We start from the raw sequence: 27,978 nt of genomic DNA on the forward strand, positions 1-27,978 counted from the left end.
TTGTTTTAATCTTGTCTGCTGTCACAGAAATTGACTTGTGGGAAACCTTTTGTATAGCTAAATACTTTCAGGACAATACTTGTCAGACTTTTTTTTCTTGTGAAATGGTTCCTGACACATTGTGACTTTGCAAAACAGCTCTGTATAACACTGGTTATACAGTGATTATTTATAGTATTGGAAGTGACACTGCTGCTTGGTGACAGCTATGGATAAAAATACTAGAATCAACACAGCTGCAAAGGTAAGTTGATGGTTTATGAGAATTTAATGACTTAAAATATTAGAAGCTCAAGTAAGTGATTTTTTTAAAATTTTTCACTTCAGAATAACTCTTGTAGTATCATACGTGTTTTATATCTTTACCAGCTAATTGTAGAAAGAGAGTTTTTGGTTTGGATGCTAAGGTACCTGATGATTGCCTGTATTTCTGCTGTTGGAGACCTGGATGTGGCAATGTCATTGGTGTCTGAAGAAATTTCTCCTTGGATGGTACTCTGAGTAAAAGGAAATCTAAGAGATTTTATAAGCCTTAATTACACTGACAAAAGTTAAGTAAGCCCCAGCTTCTATCTTGAAGGTACCACCTCTCTTATTACCATCCCATAAAGCTCTTTGATGGTATAATAATGTACTATTACTAACTAAATACTCAACACATTTGTAAGGTAGATAAGTTAGTTCCCTATTTTAGAGGCAGAATAAAAAATAAGTTAAATTACTGAGGGTTTTTTATCAGATTTACAAAATCCGTTTGTAAGCTTCTCAGGTTAGGAAACTTGTCTCTGTGTTTCGTACTCTACCTAGCAAAATGTGGGTCAGACTGCAATATAAATAACTTGCAAAAAGTCACAGTGTGTGTCAGGGTCAAAGAGAATGCTGGTGTTCTTGGCTCCCAGTGCAATGTTCTTGACCTTGATAATGTAAATATGATTCTGTAAAGGAATCCAGTGCGTTAGCATGCTCAACAGACAGCTTGCTCATTTTTTTGAATATGTATTGAGCGCTGATTGTACACCCTGCAAGTGAAGAGTCCTATATGCATATGGCACAAAGTAAAAAAGTGGTGGGCACGGAGCACAGTATCTGCACAGGGGCCTGTCCTATATTGAGTTGTAGTGGGTGGCTGCCAAGTTGCTCCTGTCTAGCAGCAGCATGAAGTGAGAACTAAAAGATGCACATAGCTAAGCTCCTGTCAGACATGCTTAAGTTTACTCTTAAATGTCTCTCCTTAAGAAATGCTCAGTAGGTGCGCACACTTTTTTTAATTGCATACTTGCAAGTAAGTGATCGAGCTTGCAGAGGAGAACACCTAGCACAGTGATTCTCAAACTTTTGTACTGGTGACCCCTTTCACATAACAAGCCTCAGTGTGACCTCCCCCCTTATAAATTAAAAACTTCATATATTTAACACCATTATAAATGCTGGAGGCAAAGCGGGGTTTGAGGTGGAGGTTGACAGCTCATGACCCCGCATGTAATAACCTCTCAACCCCCTGAGGAGTCCCAACCCCCAGTTTGAGAACCCCTGAACTAGCCCTTAGAATTTTATTTGCATATTCTCACCTTGCAACCACAGCAACCTCGCAGACTCTGCTGTGTGTTGTGCAAGGACTTTAAGCTATCTTTGTGGTCCCAGAGCCTGGGCTGGCTATGTACCAGTCAGCCACCAGCAACAAGTTAGAATAGCCTAACTTACACTACTTGCCAAGGGCTTTAGGTAACAGGAGGCAGATGTGGGTTATGGAATCAGCAGCCATGCTCTCTTTCTCTAAATTAAATCACTTGACCCTCTAGTATAGGAGGCAGCTGTGGAGTAGTGTAGGCCTTATGTGGGCCCTATGCTATTGAAGGTTCCTTCAGCATAGTCGTCTTCCTGTGGTCAGTTATGCCACCTTTAAGGCAGCTCTGTGGCAACAGATTGCATTGTTGTTCCTAAAATATATTTTAAAAAATTCTATGGTCTGTGGTGGTACGTTTGTGCAATTTCTCTAGGCTGAATTCTCTTCTTGCGCTTTCATAACTGATAATTAAAATGCCTGTCACCTAAAAAGGACCAGAATTTGTTGCAAGTGAGCTTCATTGTACCAGACATTTTGCATGACTAGAAAAGTTGGTTGGATGCTTCTGCATTACCAAGTCCACTCCAAGTGCAAAAGATTAAAATTTAGAGAAGAAAATCAAAAAATCCAACTGTTGCCCCCTACAAGACACAGGCACAGTTTTTCATTACAAAAGTGTTTCGAGGAGAAAAAGGGAACGTACTTATTGTAGAAAGAGGAAGGGAAATAATGGAGGCAAGATCTTTTCTGTATAAAGGAACCTTTGAAAACTGTATAAAACAGATGATGTTAAACAGCGTTGTTCTCTCAGATTCTCTGCCTTTAAAATGTGGTTTTTCTGCAGTGATTTATATAGCTGTAAAAGTCTTGCTGAGCCATGACATTTCTAGTGACCGGAACATGAAAAATTCAAAATCAAAGTATTTTTAAATACAAACTAAGGAGGAAGAAGAACTGATACTGCCTTGGGAAAAAGCCCCAAAATACACTCATCTGTAGCTTCACTGCAGTGTCCATTTGACCTTCTTACAGCTCTACAATATCAGAATTCCTGTTTTGGTTTCTTCCTTTTCTTCCTGGAGGCTTGACCGAGTGCCATTCCTTCTTTTGCATGAACATAGCTGCAGGCCATGTAACGTTAGAGAGAATTTACTATGTAATTAGTTCCATTCATTCCCAGTGGCTGTTCACTTCACCCTCGGCAGGGTTCACAGCAAGTCCAGCACTGGGAGGTGTAGGCTTCTAGCCAAACCTTACCATACCGTACTTCAGTCTGAGCTGAAGGACTTCACTTGAGAAGAGGAGAGTGTATTGTATTCATTTAGGTAATGGAATAATAGAGAAAGGACAAGATGAAAGTCAATGTAAGTACTAAATTATTACCTCTGCTGTATTTTATTTAATGGCATCTCATTTTTTGTGAGAATGTATATGGAATGTATATCTGCATCTGCTACAAGCTCTGTTTAAAGCATGCTCTATTCCTGTTGGTTAGTTCCTAACAAGATACTTTGTAACATACAGTCTTAATTTTTAACATAGTTATCTGAAAAAACACTACTCAATTTTATCAAGAAGAGGGGAAACATTTCTGTCTAAAGAAGTTAGGTTTGACTCAGTCTTCTATAAGTAAGAATTATACAGTGATATGCTGTACTGGTAAGCAACATTTATGACAATGACAGGTTATTAAATGTCTAAATGGCCATTGTGCCTTCATAATTACCATGGCATTTTTAATGAGCACAAGTGATTGCATCTCATCTTCATTTTGGATCTCATTCAAAAGAGGGAAGCTATAACAATGTAATTGCAGCGTAGTAGAAGACAGATGTATCATTTATGGAACTGTTCAAATACAACCTATGGGCTGATGATTCTCCCCTTGATGTACAAATGTTAAGTAACATGAATAAGAGTTACATTTGTGCAGAGAGGACAAAATACACTAGAATGACTGAACACATCAAAAATCCTGTTCTGCAGTAAAAACAATGAGAAGTCCTTGTGGCATCTTAGAGATTAAGACATTTATTTGGGCATAAGCTTTCATGGACTATCCCACAAAAGCTTATGCCCAAATAAATTTGTTAGTCTCTAAGGCGCCTCCTCATTTTTGCTGATACAGACTAACACGGCTGCCCCTCTGAAACCTGTTCTACAGTAATGACTGAACTGAAAAAGAGCAAATAGCCAGTCCTTTTGTCTTTAGAAAGTTTGAATACACTCATTTTTTCATAGGAAAACAACACAGCCCCACGCCAGGTTGATCATATATCTGTTATAAATTTGTCTTAATATTTTGGTCTGGATTTTCAGCACTGCACACACAAGCTTGCTGTAACAGCATATAAAAATGTCCAGCTTGAGATGCAGGTTGTAATTTTCAAAATTGATCCCCCACATTAGTCATGGAAAGCTGAACCACTGATATTAGTAATGAACATTCTTTGCCCTTGTTTCTTCCATCTGATTATCTCAAAACACTTTGCAAAGATGTATCAGTCCTCACAGCAAATCTTGTGAATAGTATTTTGCTTCCCTATTTTATAAGTGGGCAACATGAGGCACAGAGAAGTTAAATGTTTGCCCAAGGTTATAAAGCAGCCAAGCTGGGAAGACATCATTGTCCAGATTACCAGACCCCTGCTTTAAAAAGACTGCACTCCACAGACCACATTTTTCTATTAACCCTGTGATGCCAGATGGGATGACTTCTTCTAGCATTAGTTTCCTTTGTGCAGAAAGATAAGAACTGCCCCAAACTGGAAAACTCTGTGTTTGGTTTTTGTCTAGCAAATAAAGCTGACCTGTGGCAACTGTAGTTTAGCAGGTAATTCCCCATCGTTACCACATAAGTGTCATGTTACCATCATCAGCTTCACCACCTTCTAATTATGTTTTCTGCATGTAGGTGGAAGTATGATTTAGTGATTATGGCTGGTCAAAAAATTCCATCAGCTTTTGTTTGTTTGTTTGTTGCAGTGGAAAAGCTAGGTTTTCAACTTAATGAAAAGTTCCACAAGAAGTACCTGCTTTTCTAAAATTTTGAAATCAGAAAACAAAAGCCTTTGGGGAACTTTAAACAAACACTTGGGAATTTAACCATTTTTTTCTTTTCGTTGACATTTTCCAAATGGGGGGGAGTGGGGAAGAGAGCACATTTTCTGGCACCTCTGTCAAGGATTAGGGCCCTGGGAGCTAGGAGATCTGGCCTCTAGTCCTGATCCAGCTACTGATTCACTATGAACAGGCAAAATTAATCTCCAAGGTGCCACAAGTACTCCTCATTATTTTCTATGAGCCTGTTTCCCCAATTTCATTTTATTTTACTTTGGCTTTCAAATTTAATTCTGACCAAGTTCAGCCAGTCACTATCATCCTATTTTAAATGTCATATGAGCCTGTGGGATAGTATGCAATCACCATTATGCTATTAAGGGGAAGAAAATGTAGCAACAACTAAAATGAAACCGATTAGATACATGGCATAATGGCACTACTGCAAATCAATTTCCTCTACATCCAGTGGGCAATAAAGGAAACAATAGATGGGATTAGGGCACTGACTGAATCCCTTTACTGCTCAGTTTCCAGACTTTTTTACAACTTGAGATTTTAAAAGGTGTACTGCACAGTGGCAGAGAGAGGATGTATTAGGGGCTAAAGTTGGGGGGGAAAAACAGTCCTTAATTTACAAAGTCTTTTTGGATGAAGCAGAGTAATAACGTTGTCTTCCAGTTCCTATTGGGCGGCAAAGTTTCCTGGCTGGACAAAAGACAGAGATCTTTTCTTTGCCTCTTTTCTATGTCCCTCCTTTAATAATCCTCTAGACCAGTGGCCAGTTCTCAAACAGGGGTCAGGGGGCCCACAAGCAGGTTTCAAAAGGTCTGCAAACAGGGCAGGTGTTAGACTCACTGAGTCCCAGGGCAGAAAGCTGAAGACTCTCCTTGTGGGGTTGAAACCCACCGCCCCGAGCCCCACCACCTGGGGCTGAAGCCAAAGCCTGAGCAACTTAGCTTCGCAGGGCTATCTATGGCATGAGGTCCTAGGCAATTGCCCTGCTTGCTACCCCCTGACACTGGGCCTGGGTTTTATATGGTGAAAAACAGGCTGGCCATGGAGTTTTTATAGATTGTTGGAGGGGCCTCAGAAAGAAAAAAGTTGAGAACCTCTGCTCTAGTCAGTCCTCTTTGTTGCCTACAGGGGCAGCTCCAGGCACCAGCACTCCAAGCGCGTGCTTGGGGCGGCAAGCCACAGGGGGCGCTATGTCAGTCACCACGAGAGCGGCAGGCAGGTTGCCTTTGGTGGCATGCCTGCGGAGAGTCTGCTGGTCTTGCGGCTTCGGTGGACCTCCCGGAGGCGTACCACCAAATCCGCGGGACCGGGGACCTCCCGCAGGCAAGCTGCCGAAGGCAGCCTGCCTGCCCTGCTTGGGGTGGCAAAATACCTAGAGCCACCCCTGGTTGCCTACTTTAGTGATGGGTATGTACAACCCAGCTGAAGCTCTCAATATGTCTTGAGATCTAATCTTGGTAATTGGCCCATTAAACATACCTAAAATATTAATAGGCTGCTAACCAGCAAGCCAGCACATTTGGAGCCTTTAGGCCAAGGCAATTTTGAGATAGAATCAGGCAAAACATAAATAAATGAATTAAATACATTAAAAATGGGTGGAGGGTGAATGTTTTCAAAAAGTTAAGTGCAGGGAATTTTTAAAAAATATTGTATTTTTAAAACTCATTTATTATTTTTGATCCCCAACTTCCTAGAAAAGTTCTGCCAGGAGTTGTGGCATGCGAAATTTTAGGGAAACGGTGAAATCTGGCCCTGTTGAAGTCAATGGGAGTTTTGCCATTGACTTCAGTGGAGTCAGGAATTGATCTGTTTTGGGGGAGAGAGGAAGGAATTTGAGGTAGGTTGAAAAATAGATTTATAGTAAGAAGTTAGCTTAACTATGGAGCAACTACCAACTCCCCATAATACAGTACTGAGGAAACAGGACTCCATGTATAAAGTCTCCTCCAAAAGGTTCCGCCCATAGAATGGAAGCCAATTTTTCCAGTTTGGTAAGATCTTCATTCTTCCAAGACCTAAGCTGATCCTTCTGGATCTGAAATTTGTAGTTCTTGGGATTTAAAACCTGATGCTTAGATTCGCTGATCAAAAAAACTCTTCATTAATGCAGAGCTATGGTTGCCTTGTGTCTCATGCCCTTCCAGAAGAGTTCAATAACACTCAAACCACTAAAAAACAGGAAATGAACAGTTAATTAGATCCCTAAGTGGTTCTCTAACAGTTAGATAACCCTTTGCATAGAGCATAAAATAGATACAGTGTTCCTCTCCATTCCTAACTCTCAAACACTTATTTATATCCAGTTCTGAAAAATTTCCATATGCAAAAATATGGGACTTCTGTTTATGGAACAAGTGTCGAATCAAGCCAAATAGTTAATGCTTGCTACATTTTTGCTCTTTTCTAGTTATGTTAACCACAAACAGAGGAACAGATGTAATGAAAGCATCTCAGATCAGCTGTGCTCCACCAAAAATGTTACACATCATCTACACCAAGAGCAAACCAAGGAGGGAGGGATAGCTCAGTGATTTGAGCATTGGCTTGCTAATCCCAGGGTTGTGAAACCAATCCTTGAGGGGGCCGTGTAGGGATCTGGGGCAAAAATCTGTCAGGGACAGTATGTGGTCCTGCTGTAAAGGCAGGGTACTAGACTCAATGACCTTTCAAGGTCCCTTCCAGTTCTAAGAGAGAGATATATTTCCACATATATCTATATTAAAAAAAAAATATGGTCAGGCATAGTCAGAATGAAGGCACATATATTTAGGGAAACTTCAGACAATTTGAGGATTTTTTTCCTTTTCTTCTGCATGTGTTAATATATTTTAACTGTTCGCAATCTACAGTTAATTTAATTTGTCAAGTTAAATTGGCCTAACTTAGGCTACTATTTAAAAAGGACTCATCTGGGAACCTCATTCCACATCTCAAAAGGCATGTGGAGATTGTTTGTTTGTTCTGCTCTTTTCAGGGGTGAATAGATTAACTGGAAACAGTTCAGTAAACATGCCAAGAGGTGTCACTGATACATTAACATAATTGTTTTGCAAACTATCCACAGCTTTTAATTGTATCTTTTTCTTCTGCTCAAATATTTTGTCATCTTTTCCTGCACTAAATCGTACTTTAAAGGTTTTAAAAGACACTCAAAGTGTGGCTACAACATCTTTTAAGAATGTAAGTCTCAATGTGCAGAAGGAATTCCCATGACTAAAAATCTGTGTTCAGATCTTTTAAATAGCTATTTTTTTAAAAAAAGCAAACTAAAGACAATAGAAGGAAAAATCTTTTTCTTTAGAAATTAAGATTCTGTCAAATGCCTATCATGGTTTTGGATTGTATTAAATAATAATAAAATTAATAATTCATAAGGATTTTCAAAAACAATTTGTAGATGTCCATAAGTGATATGCCAGCATTTTGAAACCTTGCTGACTATTGTAACATGCAATATTTTGCTAGTGACATTTGCTTATATTTATACTAGATTTTATCTTCTGTACCATGGTTGTGTAATTTAGTTCTTGGAAATATTAATTCTATATCATGCTGTAAAATAACATTTTTTTCTTTATTTATAAAAATATGCCATGTTTTTCTATATGTAGCTATAGCTACTTGAGGGTATATAATTGCATTGTCAGCTTTGTGGACTTCTAACAACTTTATTTCCCATTATTTTTCATTAATAGACATACAATTACACAGCAACGTTCATCCTGAAGGATCCCAAAGTGCTTCCCAAATTCTTGTACTGCACGTCCATGAATCATTTCAGGTTGGGGAGTGGAGATTAGCAGCCAGGCAGATCATGGGACCTATATCAGTGCAAAACCTTTTCAGATTTTGTCTCATCAAGTGCATTATGTGATAAATTAAATTCTTCCTTACCTTTTCAGAAAGGTGAAAGGTTGTGTTGACTGAACTAGGATTCTAACTTGTGTTGCCAGGGAACTAAAACTGCTGTTTTGAGACAGCAAAACCATCTCTGTTATCAGCCTTTAATGTGACTTTCCTCCCTTCAAGCTATGGAATTAATTCATGTGGTTATAAATAGAGGTTATACATACATATTCAAAGGAGGCTTAGGGATGATGTTCACTCTCTAGGCCTAAATTGGTTGATTGGCTCTCTGAAATTTGCCTGGTGCTGGGAGTGATAAACACATCACCTGTTGAAGTACCTTCATGAAGTGTTGTACCTGGTTTCTAATAAATCATGTTCCTTTATCTTTTTATGATAGCAGTGGGGTTTATGGGGAAAATGTTTGTGTCCTTGCTATACTGCCTTTTTAGGGAACATAGGACCTTTAAAGAAGCAACAACCAACACAGACAAAAATACTTTGATCTGATCTCTGCTGCTTTAGTGTTTATAGTGCATTGAATATTTCAAGTGTGCATTAAAGAGAAGTATAGAGATCACGTAAAACTACCCAAGAGCTGCATACAGCTGGCCTAGTCCGCATTGTGTGGCTGATAGTGTTAGACAGCCAGTTTCCGGTTCTCTGGTAACAAACAAAAAATGCAATTCCCATTGGCTTCAGAGCAGAACTATCTCTTATCCCAGCAGCCCACAGAGGTCTCAGTGATCGTGGGAATGATTGACTAATAAACACACACACAATCTTCCAGGAGCATTTCTGCTTAAATAACAGAAAGAGTCTGTGATAGTGAGCCTTTGTACATATCCCAGGCAAGTGTGAAAGCATATTTGGGGCCTGGTTTTGAAAAATAAGCTGAAGTTTGGTGCCCCCAATTCTGCACCCACAAATAATCTTGGGGCAAATAACTGCAGATACTGTTGATGACACACAAATATCTAGCCTGACTGTACTGGCAGATCAGGTTTAAATGTGTGTTTAAATCTCAGAAAATGGGTCTGCAGTTATTTGCAGCCACAAAATTATGCACATAGTTACTGTGGGGACAAAATCAGGTACCAGGCTGAGCTCCTTTAAGAGTCAGTGTCTTATTGTAAAGTGTCTCGGAACAACTAGAGCAACGAATGGCTGTTTAGTAATTCATTGTGCTTCTCAGAGTAAATGAAAATCCGAGAACGGAGGATCTGAGTGCAGTTTTCTATGCTGTGAGAGTACTGGTGAATGGCAGAGCAAAGACAGGGAATGATGGCTCCTGGTGTTATGCCAGGTTCTGTCAGTGACTCTCTTAATCTCACTGTACCTCAGTTTAGTCACCTATAAAACCAGTATAATAATAACTTCCTCACAGGGGTATTAAAGAGGGCTTTAGTCTGCCAATCTAGCATATTTCACCAGCACTAAATTTACTTACAAATGATTTTCAAAGTGTGTGCACAGTGCACATCACCCATTCAGGTGCTGGCCCATGATTGGGGCTCCAAAGTATTACTGTGATACAAATAATATGTAATGATTATAGAGCTGCTAAAAGCTATATTAAAAGCTAATATAGATTCCTTAGACAAAAGGTACTACATAAAGTATTATGCTCATTCGCTCACTCCCTAGCTGTCAAAGTTCTAAGAGTCATGATTACTAACCACCATAGTCAGAAAGGAAATGAGAGGGGAAAAATGGTACTTACAATACTTATTAATAGATAGGCAAAGGAGAACACAAGGCAAAGCCAAAGCTGTACAATTTACCATTTTTATGCCCTTCAAAAATGTTCTTTTTTCTTTATTTTGTGGAGCTCAGGGGGTAATTGCAGAACCTGCTTCACTGGCTTTGTGTTGCTGGGCTGGTGTAACAATATGCTGTTGTGGTTTTCCCTTAGTCCTTCATTACTGTGAACACAAAAAATGCACAGAAATCTGAAACCTTTCAAAGGAGGAAGTTGGGTTTTTGCAACAAGATCTAGATGCAAAATGCTTTACAATTTATGGCAGGAATTAGTGCCAGGAGGTTAAAGTAACAACAGTAAATTAACAAACATTTAGAATTTGGGTGATAACATTGTAGCACATTTATAAGGTTTCGTAAGTGTTTCCGCATGCTGCTAAAATCTCTTCAAATATGAGTGTGAAGAAAAATAGGCCTTAAATCCTCACTAATATACTCGGGCAGTTTCCATGTCTTTTGAACATACAGTGACAATTTTCATACATCATATCATCCAACGGATGAACAGACAATAACACTTACAATCATAAGATTTATTATACTTTATTTATTACTGGTCTCTCTAATCTGGAATCAAACTTCCAGCAGTGGCCAGTACCTATGCTCCAGAGGAGAGGCACAGGAAGAAATCCTATAGTATCTCCTGATTGTGCAGTGCAGAACAGGGAGATGTAAGGGAATTGGCTCCTGACCCCCATGGTGCTGACCATATTCCCTGAAGCACGAGATTTACCTTAGTATCACTCTAGGTTGCATAGCTATATTAATGGCCATAAAATTACTCTTTGCCCTTCTGTAAATCTCATTAAGGTATTTGTGACACAATGACTTCCCTTGGGACCAAAGTCCACACGTCAATATATGCAATGTAGAGGCATCTTTGTTTTCATTTGTTCCAAACTGACTGCCTTCTCAAATCCAGTTTAGCCACAGAACACAAGCAATCATATTTATGAATGTTTGCTTATAAGTTATAACACACGCTGGGCCACGTGCACAGTTTTTATTAACAATGCCAATATCTGTGTATCAAGGGACAAACTGACTCCTGTACTTAAGAAGATGAGGCCTCATTTTCGCTAAGCCTCCAACTAATTTTTTGTTCGCCCTTGGTTATTATTGGACCTTGATAATGATTCACCAGATGAAACATTTATTTGTACAGGTCTAATAAAACTTTTCTGTAACAATTTTTGCTGCAGAATGAACTTTAAGAGACAAGAATAAAGGATGGGGATTAAGGATTCTTCAGTGTCATCTCTGAGAGTGGGATTGTCTTGCCCCATATATTTACAGTAGAAGGAGACCCATCTATTCCCATGCAAGGAGATTAGAGAGTACTTGGCATATTTCCTCCAGAAATGCCTGATGAAATCACATTTGAGTGTCACTGAAGAACTGATGATGTGACTGTTATTTCATACATTCATATAACATGGGCCATAACTTGTGGTCCTTATTTGCAGAAATTCCTACTGAAGTACATGGGCCAAGCTTAAATTTCTTGCAAGTGCATTCAACCCTTCTGAAATCAGATTGTTTTATCTACACTGCAATTGCAGACTCAGGCATAAAAATACTTACCATAGCGTTTTCTCAACAAATAATTAGCGACAGATAGGTTGATGGTCAAATGTCTTTTCAAGTCATATCATGGATATCAGCTCTCATTTACTTTGGTGCAACTAGGAAATGGTTTTGTGCTTACCATTCCAGTTTGGAACTCCTTCTTTATCTGGCTTTATTTCCTGGCTATGCCACAGGTTTCCTGTGAGAGCTTAGACAAGTCACTTAATTGCTCTATGCCTCAGTTGCACCCCATCTGCAAAATGATGATATAAATATTCCCTTTGTTCATCCTTTCTATTTAGCTCACAAGCTCTTAGGGGCAGGGACTGTCTGTTACTGTATGTTGATACAGTGCATAGCACAGTGGGACCCCACTATTGGTTGGAGTCGCTTGCTGCTATCATAATGTTACTGCTAATCATACTAGGAAAATCTGGCCTTTATTCACAATTGTGACAATGTGAAATGCCCTATCTCTCTCTGGGTTATACTGTATGATGAGATTATTGAATGTCTCACTGAAACACAGGTGGTCCCAAGCATTTGGTATCGTCAAAGCAGAATTTGGGACTGACACATACAAGGCGACAAGAGCATTTTAATCAGACTAGGACATAAGGTAAGTGGAACTGTTGCTGTCCATCTCTGACAGCTGCTAGTGCAGTATGTGTGGATAAACCCATGTATCATAAAAGGGCCATTGTTCCCAGCCATCCCGATGAAGAAATTTATGCTACCAACAACAGTCCGCTTTTATCAGCTGAGCTGACAAATTGATTTTCTTCTCCTGATACTTCAAACCAGCTGTTGCTTTATGGCAAATGCGCTGGATAAAAATACAAGGCATTATGTTTCCAATGCAGACGCTATCTCTTTGGACATTACTTCTGGATAAGAAACTGTTTTTCCTAATCCACATTCCATGGGGAAAGTGGTTGATCTTATTTTGAAGCTGAAAATAAATCCACGTATGGGAAATAGTATGTGCATACTTCTTTTTGTTCTTTCATCAGCTGTAGTAAATTGTACAAAATGCCTCGAATGATGAACACCACGCTTGCTATTACTTTTGGCTGTTTTAATGATAGTAAAATCAATTGCTTACTAAAACCCTGAGTTCTAAGAACAAAACATGTTTAGCCACGTGCACATAATTACCATAAATATTCAGTAGAGTGGAAGCATAGTTCACTGGGTTAATATGCTTGTCTGGGATTTAGCAGATGTGGGTTCGAGTCCTTGCTCTGTCACAAATGTGTACTGTGCCTTAGTTCCCACCTATAAAATGTGGCTAATAGCACTTCCTAACCTAATGGAAGTGCAGTGAGGATAAATAATGAGAAGATGCTTGGATGCTGTCATAATGGGGGCAATATAAGTATCTCATGGAGATTATCTTCCACCAATAAAGTAAATAGCATCATTATTCTCAGGTCTGTTATTATGTTCATTGATTTGAAATTTCCTTAATCTCATGTTCATAGCAGGGGGTCTTGCCTACTCTGAATATTTTAGGGGAATCTCACCCCACTCCTGTGCTGGCACTGGTGCTTCTCTCCCAGTACTAACACTGGTGGAAATGCTAGTGTAGACTGGCCACTGTTGTATTTACTGTACTTTGTCATCTAGAATGGCTAGGTTATTTTCATGATATTTTCTTGAAATCCTCAGGGTAGTGACTACCAGGTGGTTCATTTATATCTGGCTTTAAGAAAGGAAATGAATAATAACACCCCCAGCATTGTGTTTTATGTGAAAAGAGAGGGAGGATGGATATGTGGTTAACACTAGAAGCTGTGAGGCATTCAGATACTAGATGTGATAGAGTTGTAGATAGGTAGATTGATTAGATAGAAGATGGAGATGAGGGTTCTATTCTTGAATCTGCCTCAGACTTCCTGTGTGACTTTAGTAGCTTTCTGCCTTAGTACCCTTATCAGGAAAAACTCAGCTAATGTGCTTTCCTACTTTCCAGGGGTGTTCATGAGACTTATTTAATTCATGTTTTCATTGAGATCCTCCGATGGAAGGTGCTGGAGAAATGCAAAGTATTATTTTGGTATTATTTATTTCTGTAACACACTAAAGCATGGCAAGCATATGTTCAAAAAGTTTAACTTCATAAAACCAGTGCCTTGAGAACTCACCCTTAGGATAAATATTAGCAGTTTTGAATTTGCATGAATTTAGGTGCTGAGAAATGTTAATCTGGTAGCTCCATATAATACTTCTAAATAATACAAGCTGTGCAAATGTTACTGCATGTGGTTTTTTAAATTTGTTTTTCCTCTCTAGAATACTTTGGCAAAAGCATTATATGACAACAAGGCTGAGTGTTCAGATGAGCTAGCCTTTCGCAAAGGAGACATCCTAACGGTTCTTGAGCAGAATGTCTTAGAGAGTGAAGGATGGTGGAAATGTTCCCTCCATGGAAGACAAGGTCTAGCTCCTGCTAATCGCCTCCAACTCCTTGCTGGTTCCCAGGCAGGCATGTTGCCGCCCTCCTCTGTACATGATTCCCAGGAATTGCCCACCTGTCAACAAAATATCTACCAGGTCCCATCAGCTCCCAAGTCTTCCACATTGTCACCTACGTATGAACGGATGGACAGTTGGATTAAGCCAGTTTGTTCTCCTGTTTCTTCTCCACCTACTCAAGAAATATATCAGGTGCCAGCTTTAGCTGCACAATTATTCAGTGAAAAGACCCAAAGCCTAACCAATCAGGTAAGAATATAAGCAAGTATTAAGGTGCCAAATGTTGGAAAATACCAGTGAGAGGGGAAAGGAAGCCTGATGGTTTTTACTTTTTCATGGACTTGAGAATTTCAGTTGAAAGTTGCAATGAAGTCAGTCAAGTAAATGATGCTTTATTTAGGCAACTTGAATAAATACTGTGATACATTCGTAGCATTCTACTGGAAATGTTCCTATAAAACAATACAGTCATCCCTGGAATCATAACACCCCCCACTGAAATACAGCCACCTCTGTGACAGTAAGTGGCAGCTATATAATGCCCAACTATTTAGGACAGGAAGTGAAGAGGAATATAATAACTGCTTTGAGTGGAAGATAGAGATTTATGGGTCCTACAAAATTGCTTAAAATTCCTTAAGCTATAAAATTCCAAAGCTTCATACTTCTGTGGTTGAGGCACAGACACACATTTCTTCACATTTGTGGGGTTGACACTTATAGAAGATAATTTGTAACAATGTGTCAAGTATCAGAGGGGTTGCTGTGTTAGTCCAGATCTGTAAAAAGCGACAGAGTCCTGGGGCACCTTATAGACTAACCTACGTATTGGAGCATAAGCTTTCGTGGTTGAATACCCACTTCATGCTCCGACAAAGTGGATATTAACCTACGAAAGCTTATGCTCCAATACATCTGTTAGTCTATAAGGTGCCACGGGACTCTTTTTTTCTTGTAAGAATGTGGTTATACAACAGGGTTTCTCAAACTGTGGCAGCTGCTTGTGTAGGGAAAGCCCCTGGAGCACCGGGCCGGTGTGTTTACCTGCCCCGTCCACAGGTCTGGCTGATTGCGGCTCCCACTGGCCGCGGATCGCTGCTCCGGGCCAATGGGAGCTGCTGGAAGCGGTGCGGGAGTGGGACTTACTGGCCACTGCTTCCAGCAACTCCCATTGGCCCGGAGCAGCGATCCGCGGCCAGTGGGAGCCACGATCGGCTGGACCTGCAGACGGGACAGGTAAAGACACCAGCCCGGCCCACCAGAGGCTTTCCCTATACAAGCACCGACCCCTGTTTGAGAAACCCTGTTATAGAACTTCTCAGCCAGACTGTCATCTTCTCTCACTGAGATGCTGCAATGCTCTTCCCTTTAGTCTCTCCACATCCCAGTTCTTTCACAAGTTCATAATGCTGCTGCCAGTCTTCTCATGCACCAGGTCACCCCCTTCTCCAGACAACTCCATTGACTCCCATTTCAGGAGTCACTTCAAAACTGCTCCCTTGTTTCAGCTTCTCAGTGAGAGACCCTCTCTTTCTCTGTTCACACTTTCTTAGGGTTGGATGCATGATTACCCAGTTCACATTTCAGTGATCCCATCAATACTCAGGTGCTCCAACAGCCCATATAAGTGCCCATATTATTCTTATTAAACATGAATTGAATGCCCTAACATAGGCAGTTGAAAACTGCCATCCCTGTAGCAAATAATTGCCTCAGAGGCCTTCCTAATTAAAAATGAGCAGTAATAGCAGGGATTTATCAGTGCAGTTCACTACAGTTTATTTTACTTTACTTTGTTTTGTCTCACAGGCTCATGGGGCCTTGGGTATGGGAGCTTCACACTGACCATCCCCTAAATTAGTTCTTAAACTTTTGTACTGGTGACCCCTTTCACATAGCAAGCCTCTGAGTGCGACCCCCCCCCTTATAAATTAAAAAAACACTTTTTAATATATTTAACACCATTATAAATGCTGGAGGCAGGGTTTGGGGTGGAGGCTGACAGCTTGCGACCCCCCATGTAATAACCTCACGACCCTTGAGGGGTCCCAATCCCCAGTTTGAGAACCCCGGTCCTAAATGAAATGTATGCTACAAAGGTTAAATGATCTAAGGCAGAGATTTAAATATTAAGTCAGTCTATAAAGGATGCAGGTGATTCATCTAATCATTTACTCTGGGCCATCATTTCACTCCATTTACCTCCTTTAGCCATCTTCCCTACCTTTGCATCAGAAGGAAAGATACAGTGACAACAGGGTTGCTCTACGCATTACCTGGTGAACAGATGCTGAAAAACCAAGTGAACTTAGTGTCTCTGTGGAGATTGAGGTCCATTTTTTTCAAAACAGCACTCCCAGTTTCCCTGGATGATTACCATAATTGCACAATCAAACTGTGTAACTGAATGTGCAAAGGAACATAATTAGCCTTCTGCACAGGCAATGACCTGATCTATGCACCTAATTACAAAGAAGGCATACACTAATTGGGTATGACATTTCATGAACATTTTGTATATTCAATTGTGTCCCCAACTTTAAAAAAAAAAATCAGGCTCTGAAATTTTCACATACTATTTTCTATTGAATTAGGAGCACAAGCTGAGAGTTACATGGCTTTGCTATCTATCTATCTATCTATCTATCTATCCTGTTGCCCTGTGATACCTGCTAAGCTGCTATCTTATATGTTGTATCTACCTTGTTCAGCTCTTGCTGTTTTCTTTAACAAGGAACGAAAAATACTTTAAAATCTTTAAGATGTTTCTAATATTTACACTTTCAGGTTTGTCTGAGCTATATCACAGTTGCTACTACAAAGAACAACTGTACCACAGGAGTCAGCAGCCACAGATACACACGCATTTAAAGGTGTAGAAGTAGACAGCCCATCTAAGTGCAGCAGTACAAATTGAAGTATCCTAGATTACCCCATATAGATGGTATGGGACAACTGGCATATCTTCTGACATGTTCAGCTGTTCTCTCAGCAGCTGGGTGAAGCTATTTAGTCTTTGAGGGACTCTGATTGAAAAAAATAAGCCCCTCTGAAAAAAAAAAACTGCGAGCATGCTCCACCTACATTTTAAAGATTGTAATTTTGTTAATTCTCATCCAATAAAAATTTCAGCCATTTGTTGTCTTAGCCTGCCTGACCTTGAAAATATACAAAGCGATTTATTTTCTGTAGCAAATCTGGTAATAGGGTGCGATATTCACATTTTACTATCAACCAAATAAGATTGTCTGTATGTGAAAGTAGGTTTGGGCCAAACCAGAACCTTTTAGCTGGACTCTACTTACCTTCTTACCTACTCTGCACAGAAAAATAAAGCCTCCTCTTATAGTTCTGTCAGCGTAGATGGTTTGTAAGAGAGATGGCTCCTTTTGCAGAATAATAATGGAATTCATGTTCATTTATTTATTTCCTGTCCTTACAAGAAACCATCGTTTCAGTCAGCCAGGCCTTTCTCAAATATAAAACAGAGAGATAAAAAGCTGGGACCTTGTCCTTCCGCCACACAATATGTCCTTCCGCCACATTGCTCTGAATTTGGTGGGTATGATTGTTAATATGGTGGAGAAGAACACTGCCTCTCACTTTCAAATGGCTTATTGCAACATAAAGCTTCAGTAGAATCTCCTTCGGGTCAGAAATTTGATGTTGCAATGGTTTATTTATAGACCCACTGTGCAGTCCCAAGGGCATCTCATTGCTGAATAGACAAAATTCAGGGTGGTTTTGGAGTGAGTGAAAAATCCTTTTCCCAGTGTTCGCTTCTATTAGCAGTCTGCTAGCATTTTAACTAAACTTATCCACAGCCTCCAGTCTGTGGAGGTATTTTCATTTCTATGCCTCTTAAAACAACGTTTCAAGCAAACAATGAAATAAATCTGTAACTGGTCTATGCATTAGAGCGCCCTCATCAGGCTCATGTGCTCTAGGGGTTGGACAGGACCAGAGGTAAAGATGAGAACAACAGACTTGCTTCTTCTCAGAAAAGTCCAACTTCCTTTATAGTACCGTATACTTTAATAATTGTGGTGCTCTCACCCACTATAATCTCATTTCAGATGTCTTGCAAAACCATGCTCTGAAGTGTCCCTAGCCTCTATTTGCCAGAAGCTGGGAATGGGTGACATGGAATGGATCACTTGATGATTACCTGTTTTTTTCATTCCCTCTGAAGCACCTTGCACTGGCCACTGTCGGAAGACAGGATACTAGCTAGATGGACCAGTGGTCTGACTCAGTAAGGCCGTTCCTATGTTCCTGAACCCGTAGGAAAGCTGATGTAGAAACCCCATGGACCTCTTTTCAGTTCTTCTTTTTGGGAGCCAAAAGATCTGGTTGGTATCTGGATCGGGATTTATTCACTACACATCTTTTCTGTTTCCTGGGCTATATGTGAGGCAGAATGCTTTTAATATGTCAATAATTCATCTCTGAAATAGAGTGGAAATACTAGTAAAGGGGATTTATAGGAAAAATAAAACCTGTCTGCTTAAAAGGCAGACGATGAGCAGTTTTCAAGTTTAGGGTCAATGAATATTTGACAGAAGCTTTTTAATTAACACCCCAAAAGCAATTCTTCCAGCAATGGCCATCAGACTCATTCCATTCTCACAGATGCCCTAAGATCACTTTAACTTTCTCATTACATTCTTCTTTTTCCCCCCCGCCAAGCACCGGTTTACTCTTCCCACAGCATCTCGGGCCTCCATACCATATATACAAAGGGAGGTTTATGATGTTCCATCACCACAACACCGGGTGGCCTTATGCATTCAGGTGAGTCCCGTCATGTCCCTGAATATGTCCATCAAGTGGGACTGGAATTCAGGACTTCTGAGTTCCTTATCATATGCAACTGTACTAGAAAATTTAAAAGTAAATGATAACTTTTATATTAATTTATTGTTTGAACTATGCTATAAAGATTAGTAGAGAATTCTATAGGAAAGTTTAAAAAACTGATAAGAATCTCATTCTCTTTTAAATTTGATAGATTTTTTAAAAATAATTTATTTGGATCCAAATCTTCAAAAATTGAGTGTAACATCCAACTGCGCCACCTAGTGCCCATCCCCACTCCCTACAGCATTATGATTTTATTCTACAGTCCACTCCAGTAGATTCTAAGAACTGTATCCTGCTCCGCGTACACACGCAGAAAACCTGCATGAACTCAAGACAGTTACGTCCCTAAGTCTTCAAGTTGGTGCTGTGATAAAGAGAATTTAAGCCAACCTTACTTTTGTATTTTATCAGAGGTGTGCCACTCCACCCACAGCCAGAAAGGGCTCTGTGCCGATCCTCTACAAAGAATATATCCAGGAAGAGCAGCAACAGCTTTATGACATCCCATCCAGCCTGGAAAAGGCAGAAATCTATGTCCAGCAAGACTCTCCAGTGGGCAGTGTAAGTGTTACTCACTGAATGGCAGAGAATAGTCTCTCATTAATACTGTCACACTCATACAGCAGAACACATGAAAAGGTATATGGTTATACTAATATTCTGTATATGCCTCTGATTTGAGGTGGGGCACCAGCACAATAGTTAAGTGCCATCAATCTGTCAGGAAGAATAAACATAAAAACAACACTACTTGAATGTTACATTTCTTTAATATCATAGAACCATAGACATGTAGGACTGGAAGGGACCATGAGGTATCTAGTCCCTCCCCGTGTGCTGAGACAGGGCCAAGTGCACCTGTCCTAGATGATCCTTGACAAGTGTTTGTCTAACTTGTTCTTTAAAAACTCCAGTGATGGGGATTCCACAAACTCCCTCCATAACCTCTTCGAGAACTTAACTGTCCTTATAGTTGGAAAGTTTTTCCTAATATCTAACCTAAATCTCCTTCGCTACAGATTAAGCCCATTATTTCATTTCCTACCTTCAGAGGACATGGAGAACAGTTGATCATGGTCCTCTTTATAACAGCCCTTAACATATTTGAAGACCGTTATAAAGTCCCCCCCTCGGTCTTTTTCTCCTCAAGTCTAAACATACCCACTTTTTTAACTTTTCTCCATAGATCAGGTTTTCTAAACCTTTTATCATTTTTGTTTCTCTCCTCTGGACTTTCTCCATTTTGTTCACATCTTTCTTAATGTGTGCTGCCCCAAACTGGACACAATATCCCAGAGTACTAGCCTTTTTTTGCAACTCCATTACACAGTTGACTCACATTCAATTTGTGATCCACTATAACCCTCTCCCCAAATCCTTCTCTATAGTAGTATTACCCAGCTTTTTTGTATTTCCTCTTTTTGTATTCGTGCTTTTTTTTCCTTCTTAAGTGCACTTTGCATTTTCTTGTATTGAATTTAATCTTATACATTTCAGATCAATTCTCCAATTTGTCAAGGTCATTTTGAATTCTAAACCTGTCCTCAAAAGTACTTGCAACACATCCTGTCTTGATGTAGTCCGCAAATTTTATAAGCATACTCTCCACTCCATTATCCAAGTCATTAATGAAAATGTTGAATAGTACTTGACCCAGAACAGACTCCCACAGGACTCCAATAGACATGTCCTCCCTGCTTTACAGAGAACCATTGATAACTATTCTTTTAGTGTGTTTTTTCAGTCAGTTGTGCATCCATTTTATAGTAATTTAATCTAGACCACATTTGGTAGATTTCTTATTTTTAATATTAAGTAAGTTTAAAGTAAGAAATGAGACTAGTTATACTGGATATCTGCTAGAGATGGAACTATCATTATATTTGTTTGCTTACTATATTTAAAGTGACATTGTCACTAAAAAGGGTGACTCACGAAACTATTTGGTAAGTAAAAGTGATGTCAGATTCTTATATTCTTGAATATCTGCATGTTTGTAACCTTGAAGCAGAAACAAATAACTTGCATTGTATTGTAAGAAGAGAGTGCGGTCTAGTGGCTATAGCTCTGCCAGTGACTTACTGTACAACCTTGGGCAAGACACTCAATCTATGCGTATCACACTGCATCCACTTAAAAATAGGAATTATATTAATAGTAGTAATAATTGTATCATGCCAAAAAGTGTGCTGGGAGCTTTGCAAGGATAACCAAATAGATAATGAGATCCATGTCCCAAAGAACTTACAATTTTAAATACATAATACTTACACCTCATGGGGATGTGGTGAGACTTCACCAGTATTTGTAAAGCATTTTGAGATCCTTGGGTGAAAAGTGAAAACTGTAGGCTCAGTCGTGATGAGTGGACACTGGCTTGCTTTGGGGGTAGTGTTAAGGGGCACACTCCAGCTTAAACTCTGAGAGGGATTGTGCCTCAGTGAGCGTCCCATTGTTCAGGGGAGCCATTAGAGGTGCAGCTTGCCCATGCCTTGTATATCTGGCCAGCTGCATGGACCAATGAAGAAGGGAAAGTCAGGGATCCACCTCTTCCCTGCCACTTGTGAGGGTGTCTTGCACCCCTGGAAACTTTGGCAAATCACAGACTCTGCAATTGTGCCCAGCGACTGCACACTCCTGTTGCATCTTGAACTCCCTCCTCACCACCCTTGTGAAACAGCAAAGCACCATCTGGCCTGAAGTGTATATTATTCTTATATTGGCCTTATTGCACCAGAATCAGTCATCATTCTGCAGGCTGTAGAGGTCAGATGTACACAAGCAGCTATTGTAGGCCATTGAATAAGACCAGTATGCATCTCAGGAAGCCTTTGAAAATGTAAACACAGTGCAATTATTTTAGTGTGGTCAACTATGCATCCTTTTTTTAATTTGCATGTGTGCATGGGTGTATATGACTACAGGAAATTAAAGAGGTTGGAATCAGTTCTGCTAGTTAACAGGCTCATGAAATCTTGTTTGCTTCACTATATAAAACTGTCCTTGATCGACATTACCTTACAGTTTGATAATCTGTGAATATGACAAAAATATACTTGGTCAAAATATTAGATATTTCATATTTGCAATGTGATTGTGCATTTCAGAGAGGGAGCAGAATTAGAACTACGTGCCAGAGCCACAGCTGGTGTAAATCGGCATAGCTACATGGATTTCATTGACCTATGCCTATGGATCTGACCTTATATTTCTAAATGCCACTTATAAACCTTGTGTACTGCTTTCCAGGTGTATGATGTTCCCCCCACAACTGCAAGAGACCATGACATTTCACTACAAAATTTGCCTCAAATAAAATGTTTGGGTCATTATAACACCTTGCCAAATCCTCGGAAGTCAGAATGGATTTATGATATTCCGGTATCACCTGAAAAAATGGGTTTAAAAAAAGATCCTTCCGATAGTTCCCTGGAAAAGCAGGTGCTGTATGACATACCGCCAGCCAGATATGGTACTAGTTTGCAAAATGTTCCACCAACAAATATCAAAAGCAAATCAGTGAATCCACAAATGTATGATGTCCCACCAACGCAGAGAAAATTAACCTTTCCTGATATCTCTCGTTATAATGTACCATCCTCACGTGACATGCTACTTTTGCAGCAAAACGGTAACTATCATGTTCCACCAAGCTTTCTGACTCCAAGGGTTGAGCAACAGAACTCTGAACCAAATGTTTATGATATTCCAAAAGTGCTGCCTACTGCTTTACAGCACAGGAAAGGGACTGAAAAAAACAAAAGTAGTTTTGGAAACCATACTTACAACATTCCTCCACAGCTGTCAAAAGATGCCAAATTAGAACAAGACAGGTTATCAGTTTCCAGTGTGGACAGTAGAACCAGTACCCTATCTACATCATCAAGCACTTCTGCTGAGTCCTCTTCTATGTCATCATCAGAAGAACCTGCAAAAGAAATTAACTTGGAGCTTGACTTAGCCATAGAGACATTGACCAAGCTGCAGCACAGTGTATCCAGTTCAGTTGCAAGTCTGATGATTTTTGTAAGCAGTAGGTGGAGATTCCAGGAACATCTGGAGACAAACCTTGAGGAAATCCATAGAGCAATTGATCACATAAAAGTATCTTTGGGAGAATTCTTGGACTTTGCTCAAGTCATCAAGGTGAATGCCTCTTGCGTCACTGACAATAACCTTCAAACCAGAATTAAAACACAACTGAAAATTCTTAAAGACTCATTCCAGATCTTGGTAGAAACAAGAGAAGCACTGAATAACTGCAAATGGTCACTGGAAGTCCTGGTCATTAAGAAACCTCAGAATAACCCAGATGATCTTGATCGGTTTGTTATGGTAGCCCGCGCAATTCCAGATGATATCAAGAGATTTGTTTCTATTATCATAGCTAATGGAAAGCTTCTCTTCAAAAAGAATAGCAAGGAACAAGAGATCAAGTCACCAAAAATTGGTACAGACCATAAAATGGCAAAGCCAATCCCAATACCCAGAAGAAGAGAACTTGATTCACTCCAAAGAAATACTTTGGATAAACCAAACAAAAACAAAGTCTATTCTGAGAAATCAAGAGAAAATGTCACTGAAGACTGTGATTATGTTCAGTTACAGGTCAGTGTAACATGATTTGCTGCCAATTTTCTGCTTCATGTTGTTTGCAGGGAAGTTTACTTGCTCTATTTTAACTTTGCTTTATCACAAACCTCGCTTTGGTTTATGTTCAGTTTCACTTGCCAGCCGATTGCCTACCTCCAGGGCTTTGGGAGTGCTATGGCTGGCTACAAGTGCCACAGCAGCCACAACCATGGCAGTCAGTCAAATATAGAAGGACTAGAGAAGTGGGGCTTGTCCATTCTTCGAGAGCAATTCTTGAACTCACCACACAGATGTGCTTAAGGTTAAATTTTCAGCCCAGTTTCAAACAATGTGTTTCTTTAGGGTGCTATTTGTTTTGTGTCAGCATACTCAACATGAATGGATATGGCATAATTTTGTGTTTTGAGTGCACATCAGCTACGGTGCAGATGCAAGAAATGTCAGCTTCCTTGTTTGTGATTTGCTGGAAAATATGGCTTTGAGGTGTAGGGGTAATTTACAAAATGTGTTAACAAATAAACCAAATGGTCTAAGCAACTTAATTTTATACTGTAGATTACATGGCCTATTTATTAATTTTCCAGGTGCTTGTCAGTTGAGTAATTTTTCCAGAAAGGGAGAAATGCCAGAGACTCAAAGAAGCTCACTAGGAACATTGCTCTAGCTCTTGCTTTTACACCGATACTATGGGCAGCAGCATAAAACCTGGAAAGAGAGAGAGAGAAAATATTTAAATCAAATGCCAGGATATAATATCTAGACTTAAACAATATTGGAAGTTACTCTGGGAACAGAGTATAAAGAACAAGTATCAGACAGTAAATGGCTCTGTCATAACTGGAATACTATCATTAGCTGGAAGTAGTTCATTGATGATGGACCCGATGCTACTGCTCCTTTCAGGGTCAGCTCCTAAATTCTGTAGTAGAAATTACAGCTGATCAGTTATGCTTCTAGCAGCAAGTGTCATTGTATACAGTAGCAACATTTGGGCTGCATGTAATTTTTAAAACAAGGAATTCTTATGCCACTATATAAAACAAAACCTGACATAGTATTTTGAAACAATATAAAAATCATTTCAAGTGTTTTCATTTTTCAGAAGTCACCTGGGTTGGAACAGGCACAAAACCCCCTTTCAGCTAAAGAGGTGGCAAAGAAGAATGCAGATTTAAAAACAAAGGTATTTCTGATTTTGAAAATTGTTGCTAGTAAAGGCTTTTGGTCCCTGAAGTTATAAATTGCTTCAACACCTTGTTGACATTTTTAAAAGCTAGAATTTGACTGGACAAATAAATTTTTATGAAGGGATATTTTGTCTTTAACTGACCTTTTGTCTGGGACCAGTGCTTGGAACAATTTACAAGTCCTGAAAGCATTTATATTAGTCTAGGGAAGTCCTTCTAATCCTCATGTCATGAGATCCTGGTTTTTTAAATCATAGCATCATTTACTGTCTTGCCATGTTCACTTTATTTTGAGTATGGCTGAACCAGCTAATATCTCAAAAGCCACAATAAGAGACGAAAGCCTTGATTTTCAGAATTCTGATTACCCGCAACAACTCCCCTGAAGCCAATACCCTGTACAATCAGCCCTAAATGCTTTATAGTATTTGAAAACTAGAATTCAAAGTGTTCAACCTTTTGAAAGCATTGATTTTTCACTCCAGCAGTTCCTGTGACATCAGCTACTAAAATCACGTTGAAAGTGAAGTGTGTGTATGTGGGCAAAAGGCAGATTACAATTAGGATCATATCATTTTAAGATCTGATATTTCATGGCCTACCAAGGCTAGAAATAGTGCTTTATCATTACAAAAGACCTCCAGGCTGTGACAATTCTGAGGCTGTGGCAAATCAGCTGCAGCGACGAGAAGAATAATTTATTTAATTGAAACTACAGGAGAATACAGGATAAGGAAACAATCTCTGTTGCCAAACTGAATGTCTTTCTTGTTTTCTTCTCCCTTTTTTAGGTTTTGCCACCTTCAAAAAAGCATAATATTCAGAGCAACCTGGTCTTGGCAAAGAAAATCACTCTCTCAGAAAACTGTCGACTGTATTTTGGGGCCCTTCACAAGGCCATTAGTGTATTTACCGGTAGTCTTAGCAACAATCAACCACCTGAAATCTTCATAGCACAGAGCAAACTGATCATTATGGTGGGACAAAAGTTGGTGGATTCTCTCTGTCAGGAAACTCAAGAAAAGGATATTCGGAACGACATCCTCTGCAGCAGCAGCCATTTTTGTAGCCTGCTGAAGAACTTGGCTGTTGCCACCAAAAATGCTGCAGTGCGGTATCCAAATGCAGGTGCCATGCAGGAACTTCAAAATCAAGCCAAAGAGCTGTCTAAATACACGCAGCAGTTTAGAGCGATGATGGAATGAAGAAGTCTTTCCATTCTTAGAAGAGAATCCTGGTGAAAACTTTGGGATCTCCCCCTATTTCTGGGTTTTAACCCCTCAACTATGGTATCCTGAGAGCTGAGGAAGACAGGACTCCACAAAGAACTCAAATGCGAGTCTTATATCAGCCATACCCTGTAGAGGTTGCTGTTGGGCAATGAAAGGTGTACGAAGGCCCTGAGAGCAGGAGACACTAGGAACGTCTACACAGGCTGCGTCAGCAAGCCTCCCATTCCAGGTTGAGAGTTTTGGGTTAGTAGGGCATGCTCTGGTGCTCTAAAAACAGATGTATAGACAGCACTTTGAAGTGACAGAGAAACTTAACCCCTCCTAGGCTTCAGAGTTTGTGCTCCAGCCCAATCTGCAATTTCAAAGCGCTGTCTATACACCTATCTTTAGGGTGCTAATGAAAGCTAGCTACCCCAAGTCTATTGCTGTAGGTGAGGAGGCTGACTCCCACGGGCTGTGTAGAAATACCCACTGTGACCAGGAATAGAATTTGTACTTTCTGCACAACAGTTTAGAGCACTGTTTGGAAAATGCTAAGTCAACCCTTCCAATCAATTGTCTGAGCGGCTTGGCAAAAATTTCCATAGAGCATTGTTATACAATTATTTTATTATTTGTCTGATTCCTTATCTTTCCAAACAAAGCAGATAAATATATTTTTCTATTATTTTTCACTTGGAAATGTAAGCGTTTTAGTGGTTTTCTTGATAACAGACCAAGATTTAAACTGTGATATATTTTTATGTGAAGCCATCTTCATTCTCCCTTTTCCAGGGGATTATTTACTGTATTTGTTTTAAACTACAGATTTTTTAATAAAATGTCATTTACAGATCATTCATATTACAATGTTATGAGCACATTATGGAACAAATTCTGGCAGATTATGTATGTATAGGCCTTAGAAAACCCATACCCAGCACCATAGAGAAAGCTGTGCTCCCCATTCTGGCTCTCATCTAAACCCATGGAGCAACTTCACAGGTCTTCCATGAGAGAAGCTATAATGGACCATTACAGAATTGGCCTCAAAGTTTAGGGAGCATGGTCAGCATGTTTATGATGACTAAACACACATAACATCCATGCAGGTTGTTCATGCAAAATTAGGGTGAATGTCAAGGCAGGAATAATCTGTTTATTGGGTTGCTGCTGGCCAAAATATGCGTGCACAGTAATGCTGCTTTTGCAGGATACATGTGCGTTCATTTTGAGGACACTTCTGCATAGTTCAGGAATTTGATCCAATTATTTTTGTATGATTTTGCTCTCTCTGGTGCTCAGATATTATAGTGATGGGGGCCATATAAATACCTAGATAGGTTTTTGTGTTGTTTTGTATTTTTTTTACCAACTAATTTATTTTTTTTTAAATATGGCTTAAATTTTCAAGTCTTGTCTTCCTTTTGTAGGTACAACTTGTATCTGTATAATTTGCTTCTGATAATCAGGCAGATAGTTTTGCCAGTATTTGCAGTCACAATTCATTTGTGGATGCAAAAATGTGGGTGCAATTTGTCCCTGTAAAGAAAATTTGGCTGTCTCAGTGTAATGTTCCAACATGCAACAGAATGCATTGCTGAAACAGCTGCATTCAGACAGATTTACAATGGGAATGCAAAGAAAAAATATTTAAGTCGCTCTTTATTTTGAGCACACTGTATATATTTTGGCCTGGCCTGATATCTGCAGAAATTTGTTCTCTGCATTTCTGATGTTTAATTTTGTTCTTCTATTTTCCCTTTTAAATGAGTTTTACAATTTTTGTAGTTCACAAAATATTAATAAATAACATCAGTACAAA

General features: G+C 39.6%; 1 protein-coding gene across 5 annotated transcripts; it reads left to right on the forward strand.

Moving 5' to 3' along the window:
• Nucleotides 1-160: 160 nt before the first annotated feature.
• CASS4 (Cas scaffold protein family member 4) lies at nucleotides 161-27,978 on the forward strand. 5 transcript variants are annotated; one of them, XM_050918194.1, is made up of 8 exons: nucleotides 191-244; nucleotides 2,770-2,928; nucleotides 14,117-14,548; nucleotides 18,989-19,093; nucleotides 19,574-19,723; nucleotides 22,412-23,770; nucleotides 24,858-24,938; nucleotides 25,734-27,978. In XM_050918194.1, the coding sequence occupies exons 2-8, from the start codon at nucleotides 2,917-2,919 to the stop codon at nucleotides 26,145-26,147; spliced, it is 2,553 nt and encodes an 850-aa protein (XP_050774151.1). In that variant the 5' UTR covers nucleotides 191-244; nucleotides 2,770-2,916; the 3' UTR covers nucleotides 26,148-27,978. The 5 variants fall into 5 exon arrangements, with proteins under 5 accessions (XP_050774149.1, XP_050774152.1, XP_050774153.1 ...); XM_050918192.1 differs by lacking the exon at nucleotides 2,770-2,928 and having other exon boundaries at nucleotides 161-244; XM_050918193.1 differs by lacking the exon at nucleotides 191-244 and having other exon boundaries at nucleotides 2,728-2,928.

Source organism: Gopherus flavomarginatus, chromosome 11, assembly GCF_025201925.1.
Source record: "Gopherus flavomarginatus isolate rGopFla2 chromosome 11, rGopFla2.mat.asm, whole genome shotgun sequence".
In the NCBI taxonomy this organism is placed as follows: Eukaryota; Metazoa; Chordata; order Testudines; family Testudinidae; genus Gopherus; species Gopherus flavomarginatus.

Excerpts from the sequence above, each read along its gene's own strand:
- CASS4 (XM_050918192.1), top strand. The coding sequence starts at position 209 with ATGGATAAAAATACTAGAATCAACACAGCTGCAAAG. Across the intron at positions 245-14,116 it reads GAATCAACACAGCTGCAAAG|AATACTTTGGCAAAAGCATT; the intron begins GTAAGTTGATGG and ends TTTCCTCTCTAG. Across the intron at positions 19,094-19,573 it reads GGGTGGCCTTATGCATTCAG|AGGTGTGCCACTCCACCCAC; the intron begins GTGAGTCCCGTC and ends GTATTTTATCAG.